The sequence below is a fragment of the Euphorbia lathyris genome, chromosome 1, assembly GCF_963576675.1.
Source record: "Euphorbia lathyris chromosome 1, ddEupLath1.1, whole genome shotgun sequence".
Lineage (NCBI taxonomy): Eukaryota > Viridiplantae > Streptophyta > Magnoliopsida > Malpighiales > Euphorbiaceae > Euphorbia > Euphorbia lathyris.
The window spans coordinates 33,556,079-33,567,900 of NC_088910.1; the positions used below are offsets into that span (position 1 = coordinate 33,556,079).

The following is an 11,822-nucleotide window of genomic DNA, read 5'->3' on the forward strand; positions in this document are numbered from 1 at the left end:
GGAAGGCTCCTAACCAATAAAGAAAGACAGAGACGTCATCTAATCAACCATGGAACCTACACCAAATGCAATCAGGTGGAAGAAATGCTGACACATGCGATTTGAGACTGTAACCTTAGAAACCTGGAAATTGATCATACCTGCTAATTTCTGGAATGAGTTTTTCTCAAAGAATGAGGAAACTTGGTTTGAAAAGTACATCACTTCGAATGATGAAAAATTTAATACAACAAGTTGGCGAGTTACGTTTCTCACTACAGCCTCGGTTCAGTGGGAATGGAGGAACAAAATGTTGTTTCAAGATAATTTCACTATCCCTGAGGCCAGAACATAAATAATCATAGTTCAGGAAAATGCTGTTAGCTCGGAATCTTTTGTTACATTTAGTCACACACTAACCAAGAAAGAGTACGGGAATGGCTAGTCAAACCCCCTCCCCCCCGAATATGCCAAAACTGAACACAGACAGTTTCAGACTAGACATATCTGGCTGCATTTCAGCAGGAGGTGTGATCGGAGATATTAATGGTAATTGGATAATAGGCTTTACACAAAATGCGGCAAGAGACAGTACGCTTGAAGCCAAATTATGGGGCATCTATACCGATCTTCAAGTGGCTTTGGATAAACAACTGACTCGTATCCTAATGGAATCAGACTCACTGTAAGCTGTTAATTTAATTAACAAGAATTGCTCGCTGCACCATTCCTCGTAGCTGCTGATTAGAAACATCCAACTGCTGATACAGGAATTTTTAATAGCACAAGTGGCACATATCCATCGAGAAAAGAAACAGATGTGCGGACTTTTTGGCTCGCAAGGCTCATGAGGGTCCCAATTGGTGTATTCATCCATGCTTGTAATTTTCCAAGGAGTGAAGAGCTGTTGTGTCAAGACAGTTATGATATCGAATTCCAAGAGATCTGCTACTTAGTGTAGAGTTTGTTGATGTTGTGTTATTTTTCTTTTATTTTTGTTTGTTTTTCTTATGTTTTGTTATGGTACTGGTTTGTTTTTTTTCTTTAGTTGTTTTGCGATTCTTGTTTTTTTTTGCTTGTGTTGCTGTTTTAGTTTCCTTTGTACAAAAAAAATAATGATTAGGAATTGAGTAGTTCGATACCTGGACTTTTCAGATTTATAACTTGAAAACGGTGGGATACATTTATCCCTTAGTTAATCCTTAAGCGTTAGCTTGAGGTGTATCAAATTTTTAGGTTAGTTGTAACGTTTTAAAGTTCCAATCACGCGTTGTCACATAGTATTTGAGAGGTTATTTTTTCCAAATAAACAAGTTGAAAGAATTAGCTGTAACGTTTTGAAATTTAAAGAGTCAGTTGCAGTTTTTGAACAATTTAAAAGGTTAGGATAGTATTATTTCTTAAGATTAATTACTACATTTATGTATTAATTTTAAAAGGAATTTATTACAAAACTGGTTAATTATTTAATATAATTAGTAGTTTTATAGTATGGAACCAAAATATTATAATTCAAATAGAATTATTTCCAACATTTTTTTATTTTGAACAGTTTTACTTATCAACGTTATAAGGTTTTACTAATTAATTTAATTTGCTAATGTTATGAATAAAATTATATTTAAATAAGAGATAAAATTGTAATATTTTAAACGTTAATGGTAAAATTGTATCTAACCGTTAGAGGTTTTTTTTCCACTTTCTTACGATTTTCCAAGCTGAAACAGAATTTATTTCTAACGTCAGTTTTTTTTATTTCCTACATTAATAAGGTTTTACTGATCTCTATATATGTATATAAGCCAACTAATCTCCCCTAATTCTTCAATTGCCAGTTCAATCTTCTTCAAAAAAATCAAAACCCTTTCGCTTCAGTTTTTCACAGCAAAATCCCTTCCAATTGATAATTGAGAATGTCATCAACCGGAAATACTACCAACGGCGCCGTCCCGGTTCTTCCGAACAAGACAATCACTCTCAAGACTGGCGATGACACCTACTTCCACGTGAAGGAGTCGATCGCAATGGAATTCGCGACGGTGAAAACCTTTATTTCCGACGACGATGGAGCCAAATTCGGAACTGCTTTTCCGGTGCCAAACGTCTCTTCTAAATATATGTCACTGATCATCCAGTACATCGAAGAGCAGTTGAAATTCTGCGCAGATTCAGCATGGCAGGAGGAGAAGTCGAAATACGATGCGAAATTCGTGGAAGATTTGGGCGACGAAGAACTGAAAGAGATGCTACTGGCGGTTAATTTTCTGGAAATCAAAAGCTTTCAGGATATGCTGTGTCAGGCGGTGGCTGACAGAATTAAGAACTGGAGTGTGGAGAGATTGAGAATTTTCTTCGTAATCGATAACGATTACACGCCGGAAGAGGAGGACAAGCTTCGCCGGGAGTATGCTTGGGTTCACGAGGATGTTGAAAACTGAATCGCTGTTATTTTTAATTAATTAATTAAATGTTCTGCTTTGGCGGATTAGAGATGCTTTTTTTTCTTAATTAGTTATATTAGTTCTATGATCAGTTTTTTTCTTAATATGTTATATGTTATTTTTCGAAAATACAGTATATGTTTCTTCTACCAGCATTCATCACTTAAAATTAAAATTAGGTTTAATTTGAATGGTTAACAACTTTTTGATTGTTTAATTTAGAGATTTTAGTTTGAATCTGGAACCTCGGATAATATATATAAATCGAATTTTCTAAGTCTTTTCTTAAATTTTTATGTATTTTTTTTTGTCAACGTTAGAGGTAAAATTGCTTTTAACGGCTAACATTAGGCGTAAAATTTCACCATTTTAGACGTTAAGAGCAAAATTGCTTCTAGGTATTTTTGCAACTTATTTTACACATATAACTTAACTCGACTGACACGTCACAATTGACATAATTATAACTTTTTCAGTACCTATATCATATATGTAACCATATAGACATATACATATATGACATAACACAATTTTGATACGAAACTCGAAATTGTCACCTCTATTAATATGTACAAAAGAGAGAGAGAGAAACGAAACAGGTAAAATGAAAATCAAATATTTTTCCAAGAATTGATGCAGTTGACATGCTTCAAATTTCGAAATTGAGAAGTGTGATTGATATTCATCTTGAAATTGTTCCAAGTATGAAGAACAGCCATAAGATCAGCAACCTTGGCACTTATGGTTCTGCAACAATTAGCATGAACAGTATTTACTGTCCTAATATCTTTGCTTTGTTGGCAGAATCCACTAAAATATCTGGTATCCAGAAATCTAACTCCAACCCCAAGCTGTCTGAAAACACCTTCTCTCAACATATTTTGTAACACATCTTGCTCTTTCAGTCCGAGGGAGCTGTCTTTTTTTCCATACCATGATTCAAATAATGATATTGTCTTGTTGTTTGATCTTATCATGTAAAATCCTGTGTTTATTCTATTCCCTTTTGACCATTCATTGCCATTGAACTTATCTGTACTTATTTGCAAGTCTACGTTTCCATTCTCAATCAGCCTCGGAAATGGATTCCTTAGCCACATCACATCTGTATCCTGAACACATCAAGAAACGTTATTTTTAAGAAAAATTAGCTAGGAACGGTAGTGGAAACGGAAAAGGAACGGAAATGGAAATGGAAAGGGAAAAGGACACGAAATATAGAAATGCTAATGAAGAAAGTTTTCGTGCAACATAGGCTTTTGGTGAGGGTTTTCTCAATTTTGTAATCTTGAACTCATAAATAGTACTCCGAGACTAATATAAAAGTTATTATTGGTTTCTTGATATGATATTAGAATCTCTTAAACTACGTGGTCGAGAGTTCGAATTCAAGCAACTCCCATTATTAAAAAGGGATTTCAACACATAACAAGATTGATACGTGTTGTACATGTTTCAATTCCAAAAACATTCGCACATGGAAATGTGTCTGATATTATAATAGAAACTATTATTGGAACTGAAGTATGAGTTTAACCAAATGGTGGATACATCACGACCCCTTAAACTTGGCTAGAAAAACCGGTTGCCCTCCTGAATTTGTAAGAGTCGCTCCTGTTAGCTTCCTAAAAGTGATATACATTTTAACTTGTTCAAATCTCTCATTGTTCTGTCACGTGGGTTTATAAAGCTTATGATACATTGTAAACAAGTTGACAAGCTAACGACACATCTCTAAAGTTCAGGGTGCTAATAGGATAATCTATACGAATATAAAGAGCTCTTGATGTATTAAGGGGTGAGCAAATTAACCGAACCATAAGCGAAAAATAATAAAAGTATAGAAGAAATCATACCGTAAAAATGAAATTATAGCCTCGCTTAAGTACGTCTCTGAGAAACAGTGTTCTCCTCCACATCATCCTTATAAAATCATCGGACATGTAGATTTTCTCGATGTCGAAATCAACGCCACGAGTCTGGAGTTTATAGCAATGAAGGCGGAGGAAGATGCAGCGATTATAGGAAGTTTGATCCATAGTAACTAGCAAAAGATGATTGACTAATTGTCTTGTATCTTCCCCAAACCATAAGCTATCTAAGAACATATCTAGCATTGGCTTAGCACCTTCTACATATGCTTTGTTCACAATTGTTATTATTAAACTCTTGTTTGCTGTTGATGCCTCTGCTAATGCTGCATCAAGCCCTCCTCTCTGCCCATTGCTCTACAATGTACCCAAAACAAGAATAAGGACAATGAGATTTTATCGGATAATGTTCGAACTTGTCTCCCAGATTATGTGCAGTGTATGCTATGTCGCACGGAAATGGAAAGAAAAACGAACACCGAAAAACAGTATTTTTAAAAAATAGTTAGGAAATGGTAATGAAAATAGAAAAGAAACGGAAATAAAAACCAACACGAAACATGCAATCGTTAATGAAAAAGAGTTTCTGTACAATATAGATATCATAATCAATTATGCTTTTAAGTTAGTCCAAACTTGATATCTAATGATTGCCAACATAAACAGTGGCGGAACTAAGAGATCGAGCGTCTATTGACTTCTAAGCTCACGGGTAATACCTTTTTCAGGTGTTATGTCTAAAGGTATAAGTAAGGGGGTTTGAGGGTACCAACTCAGCTCAAGTAGCGAAAAAACCATCATAAAAGGGGTTAGGGGAATGGAGTCTCTTTGAGAACTCCATACATTTGTGACACGTATCGGAAAATGTATGGGTCCTCAAAAGACTTGAATTCCCCTAAAAGAACCTTGAATTCCCCTAAAATGTATGGAGTCTCTTTTTCAGGTGTTGTGACACGTCCGTTAGCCGAATTTCATCTCCAGTCCAATTATAAGTGGGTGTGATTTTGGCTAGGTTGGGACTAAAAAAGTTGTCCAATCCTAAAAGAATTTCCGTGAACATAGATATTATGATCAATTATGCTTTAAGTTAGTCCAAACTTGATACCTAATAATTATCAACATAAATATTGGCGAAACTATGAGATCACATGGTCAAAAGCAAAGGTAAAAGGGTTTGAGAGTGTTAACTCACCTCATGCTGCCAGAACCACCCCTGAGAAGGGAACGATGTCCCTCTAAAACTTTGGTACATTTTGCAAAATGTATGGAGTCCTCAAAAGACCTTATGAAAGGGGTGGTTTTCATTCCTTAGCTAAATTTCATTCATGGGTAATCCAACCCAACTAAAATGGTGTGATTTTGGCTTGGATGGGGCTAAAAAGCTCCATCCTGCACTACCAATAGTGATGTTGAAGTTTTCTCCAAAATTAAATTCAAGATGATTCAGAGGTTAAAGTTTAAAAATATACCTAACATATTGCACCGTTCAATAATACAATAAATACTATAATATTCTAAGTATAAAAACACTTGGACCAATCAAATATTGTCACTTATAGATATTTATTTCTTTGAATCAATCATCTTTCACAAAAATAAGGTTGTATCCCTCTTTTGATTGCCGAAAAAAGTGATATACTTACAGTGTTAGATTGGGGGCAAGAACAATTATGAGGATGATATTGTTGTGGAGAAAAGAAGGGCTTTGATCCAACTGGATTGGAGAACACATATAATGAAACAATTAACAAAAAAACTAACAACAAAGCACCAATATTCCGGACATTAAAATCTTTGGAGGAATCCATCATGTGTTTAGCTGTTGATTTTTTTCGACAGATATCTGAACTCATAATTATTTGATTATTAAGGAAAAGCAAAACAAGTTCAAGTCTGTTAGAATTCTATTCTCATACAATTTATGTAACGCAATTCTGGAGAAATTATCATATATGTTTCGCATATTAAGTTCTCGGTGCGTCTACCCTATAATTTAATGACACGTTGCACTTTTTCTATTTGGATTTTTTTTGTTTACATCAAAAATAACCGTAAGTAGCCAATAGATGCCGTGTGACTTACCTTCTTTTCTTTCTTTTTATTTTTCATTAATATTAAAAAATTAAATTAAGTCATGCATTTTCTACCTTCTCTTCTCATACAAATTACAATACAATATACATTCCCTGTTGTGAAGCTAAAAGAAAATAGGAAAGTAAATATTTTTGGTAGAATAATGCTTTCCTAATTAAACATTATATGCCTGTTTGGTAAAAAAGCGTTTTGGGATAAAAAAAACGGTTTTGACCAATTTTAGCGGTTTGACCATTGAAACCGCTGATTGGAAGGTTTGGGAGAGAGTTTTGGGATGAAAACGCTAATTTGGAAAAAGCTCTTATTATGAGCTTTTTCAATTAGCATTTTGCAATATTAAAATTAATGGACTTCTTTAACCCTAATTATTTTATGTATATTTTTATGTATTAAAAAAAGAAATGCCCTTATTCGTCTTTTTACACAAACCGCTATTATCAATCAGCTAATTTTTATCAAACAGCTAGTCAAATCAGTTAATGTAATCAGCTAACTGCTAACAGCTAACAACTAATTCCCAAACAGGGCCTATAACTAGTGGTATGCACGGATAAATTAAATTTATGTAACTAGTATAAATTTTAAATAATATAAATAATTAAAATTAAAATAAAAATAAATTTGAAGTATAATAATAATAAAAATAAATTATTATAAAATATATTTTTTAAGGTATAAAATATATTTTTAATTTCATATAATTTATATTGAAAGATGAAAATCAAGATATTTATAACACATTCTATAAATAATTTTAGGGGAAAGTACGAAAAAAATGCTTGTGGTTTGCCGATTTTGCAAACAGAGGTACGTGGTTTAAAAGTTTACAAATAAATGTCTGTGGTATGTTTTATTTACAAAACAAAGTATTACAATTACACAGTTAAGTTCTGATTATAATCAAAGACATTTTTATCTTAAAAAAAATTATTCTTACATATCAGCATAACACAACCCCCGAAAAAAACAACTTTCTAAATCGAAAAATTTAATAATATGTTGGAATTTTACGTTTTTTACTAAACTTACAGTTTATTAACTAAATTGATATTTAAGTTCATTTTACAGTTGCAATTTGATATTGGTATCTGTATTTTATCAATATATATAAATGTAACTGAAAAAATTTAAGAAAATGCTCTTATTATCATCGATTACTTAAAAATGTAATTTTAAATACTTTGTTTTGTAAAAGAAAACATACCACATACCTCTATTTACAAACTTTTAAACCACATACCTCTATTCGCAAACAAGGCAAACCACGGGCATTTTTTTCGTACTTTGCCCATAATTTTATTAGTAGAATGAAACCAGTTACTTTTTATCAACTTTTTCATTTTTACATGAAAAATACTATTGACCATTGATGAAGCACATGGACCTAAGTTTGTCTGCGCTTCACTAAAAGGGTCGGTCCAAGGAAGAATTTGGCACCCAAAATGCGCGGAACGCACCCGCAACCACCAAGAAACATGTTCAACCCCTCCATCCATAATACATAAGAAGGGGGAAAACATACATCTAACCCTCAATTAAAATCTATAAATACCGCCAGTAACCATCAAGTAAAGGGTCCACTTTTTTTTCTCTCTCTATGTATCCATATGTACCTCTACTTATTCTTAACTAACTTGATCGTCTGAGTATCTCCCAAAGACGTTTACCGATGCAAATTGACGAAGCTCAGGGGATTTGTCACTATTCAGTCCCAATAGCTCATTATTTGATGCAGTAAGCGTTGAACGACTAACACTACATGTCCTTCACTTCATCTGAAACAACCAGGAACACAACCTCCAAAATGGTATAAACCCCTCTTCCAGCAAGAGTCACCCCCACGAAAGAAGTTATTGAGTCTAGCGAACATGCCAATCGGGAGGATATTGACACAACAGCTATCAATATCAATTTTGAGGATTGAGTGACAATGGAGACGAATTACGAAGATGAGTCAATGGATCCCATGACCAAGCTTATGAATACCTTTCGGAATTTTCAGTCGTGCAAGCCTGGCATGTAAAGACATTACAATGAATGATGAAAACTCAAAAAGTGATGTAGAAAGACAATACAAAATTATAGGAACTCGTGCAAGATAAAAACCTACCGTGCATGAGGCCGCTCCTACGGAATCGGGAATAACACCCGACGGTAGCAACCTCACCCTTTGGGGGGACATCTCTCAAACGAGCACACTATCTCCGATACTCATCAAGTGTCCAAGGCAATGGAGAAGGGTGTTAAGGATTCATCATGGAAAATTAATGAAGCGCAGCGGAATGCTACCGTTAAAATTTTCTAGAATTTGTTTGACCATGTAAGATTACCACGGATTAAATCTTTGAAAAAATATTTTCTAAGAATTATCAGAAACTTGCGGGTTTAATTTCTTCTAGAGATGGCTAAAGAAATCCACAAGTCGTTTGATTCTCCAAAGTCACGTGCACCAACGCTATAGGAACAAAATTGGTGCTAGCCGAGCAAGAACGGATTTTAACAAACACGAGCAAAGGGGGGGGGCTTCTATGTTGGCCGAAATACTCAATATAGGGGTAGAGTTAATGTTGTTCTTTTAAATCAAGCCTTAAATACTTTCTTAGTAATTTTAGTTAATTGCAAATTAATCCTTAATTTATTTAATCTCATAAATAAAATCTAAGAGTGTTAATTTAATTCAACTTACATTAATGGGTTAATTAGAATAACTTGAAGGAAAATAGGCAAACGTTTGGCAGCGAAAATATAAAATTTTTAACCTATTTCCATTAACCCAAGATCCGTTAATCGTTATTTCATATAAAGAGGGATAGAAGGAAATACCTTTTGATGTTCTATCTACCGTTGCAATCGAAGTGCCCACAACTCTTACTTCGATTTCCCGAGTACAAGACAAAAACATAATTCAAAACCAAGTTAGAATTCAACCGTATGAAAGCAATCAAGAATAGATTGCCTCTAATTAATCAACACAAGATCAAGGAATAGAGAAAGAGATGAAAATCAATCGAATCGGAAGGAAGCGGTGAATGATCTCTTCCTCAACAGGTGGTCGAAATTCTCTCTCTTCGGTAGAATATATCTTGGCCGAAATTCTCATATAAGGGGGTATATATAATCTCTTGTATCTAAACCCTAGTTAGATAGAATTAGGTTACTGAATAAGAATTTAATTCGGAATAAAATTCTTATTAATTATTATCTATAATTATAGATAAATATAAAGATAATAATAATAACCTTTTAGGATAATAATAGGAGCAATTTAATCTCATTAAACCTCCTAACTTATTTATCCTTTAATTAATTTAATTCACAATCATAATCTAATTAGGATTGCTTAAAATCAAATTAATTTCTTTATGTATTTTACATACATAAAAATCGCCCCCCTTAAGTACTGGGGCTTAGTGGGCTCAGTTGAGCTTCCATCAATCAATTAACATCTGTTTCTCTTTTGGGCTCCAAGTCTTATATGTGACCCATTAGGTTCTTATTGCTTCTAGCCGTACGCAACCATTAAAATTAATTTTCTCAGAATTACATTTAATCTTTGCATAACGGAATGAGTACGCGAAATGTGATTAGCAAATCCAAAACATTCCCCCAGAGCTATAAGAAGACATATTGATTCTGTCGTTGACCTTTCCGTATTAATTACAGTATAATTTGATCCTTTATCAACTACATCCTTGAACTGAATCTTATGACTATGGATAATGTCAAGTCACATATAGTGAGACGTTCGTTTTACTTGTACAGGCCGAGTTAACTCCAATTAGATAGGTTAAGTGAAATCTGCATTTCAAGTCTTAAGTTATCACCTTGCAAGGATTTAGAGTCAAGTCTTCCACAAGTGATCCTTGAACGTACCTCTCATTTATCGGGAGTGACAAATGCTCAATCCATTGTATAACTATCCTGCAATTACTTCCTCTGATACCCAACGTCTGCCGTTCACACCCGAGAGTCATCTCTGTTGTGGATCGTGTTACAACAGGATCAAAGCATCACATTCCATAATTCAGAATCACTAATTAACATTCCTTTGAGTCTGAGGATTACTTATACCTATTAATACCAATGAGATGAACAGGTGACAAGGATAAATCTACCCATCCTGTTATCTCAAGTCGGATCCCCAATCCTAATAAACTCCCTTTCATCGGATCCATGTAACTGTCCAGATATCTGCATATCTGAAGCTTGTGAGATCAGCTCTCTATCTCGATAGAAGACATTGTTACATGCAAGTCTCAGCGGTGATATGTCAATCCTGTTTCTAAACATATTACTTGACTTGGGGTGGTTTTAAGTTTATTAGTTTATTATAAAGTTTTGTCTCACTTCATGCTTGTATGAACACTTTATAATCACTTTAAACAAACTTAGGGATTTCCTTTTATTAGACTTATTTAGTTCTTAAAAGAGGTTGTCTTTATATAGTTATGAAACCATATCTTATTAAAACAAATGATATAAAGAACACTTCATTTACATTTAGTTCATATCCTAGAACAATTGTCTATAGGACACTAAACCCCAACATACTTTCACTTGGACTAAAGCCAATTGTTTCTACAACTTATCCCAGTAGAACTTAGATGACGATCATGTACTTTCTGGGCTAAGGGCTTTGTCAACGGATCTGCAACGTTGTCCTCAGTAGGTACTCTTTCTATTATCACATCTCCTCTTGCCACAATCTCTCTTACAATGTGGTATCGCTTTATGTAATGCTTGGATGCATTATGAGACCGTGGTTCCTTTTCTTGTGCAATGGCTCCATTGTTATCACAGTACAAAGTAATTGGATTTACAATATCAGGCACCACACCAAGTTCTGTAATGAACTTCTTAATCCAAACCGCTTCCTTTGCAGCTTCCGCAGCAGCGATGTACTCTGACTCGGTCGTAGAGAAAGCTACGCTTCCCTGCTTGGAACTCTTCCAACTGACCGCGCCCCCATTCAAGATAAACAGGTATCCTGATTGGGATCTAAAATCGTTCTCATCTGTGAGATGACTGGCATCTGAAAATCCCTCTAATTTCAGATCCCCTTCTCCGTACACTAGGAACATGTCTTTAGTCCTTCTCAAGTACTTAAGAATGTTCTTGATGGCATTTCAATGCTCGTCTCCCGGATTACCTTGATAACGACTCGTTATACTTAACGCGAACGCTACGTCAGGTCTAGTGCAAAGCATTGCATACATAATCGAACCGATTGCGCTGTCGTACGGGATTATAGCCATACATTTCTTATCATCTTCGGTTTTAGGACATTGATGATTGCTTAACTTTACTCCATGTACCATGGGTAAGTTACCTCGTTTTGATTCAAGCATGCTAAACCGCTTTAGCACTTTTTCAATGTATGTAGCCTGTGAAAGACCAAGCAGTCTTCTTGATCTATCTCTGTAGATCTTTATACCAA

General features: G+C 34.5%; 1 protein-coding gene across 1 annotated transcript; it reads right to left on the reverse strand.

Annotated features, from left to right (window-relative positions):
• Window positions 1-2,978: 2,978 nt before the first annotated feature.
• LOC136228945 (uncharacterized protein At1g28695-like) lies at window positions 2,979-6,171 on the reverse strand. The gene is made up of 3 exons (XM_066017464.1): window positions 5,935-6,171; window positions 4,277-4,648; window positions 2,979-3,532 (listed from the first exon to the last, which is right to left on the reverse strand). Exons 1-3 carry the CDS (start codon window positions 6,142-6,144, stop codon window positions 3,032-3,034), a joined length of 1,083 nt encoding a protein of 360 aa, XP_065873536.1. The 5' UTR covers window positions 6,145-6,171; the 3' UTR covers window positions 2,979-3,031.
• Between the last annotated feature and the right edge of the window lie 5,651 nt (window positions 6,172-11,822).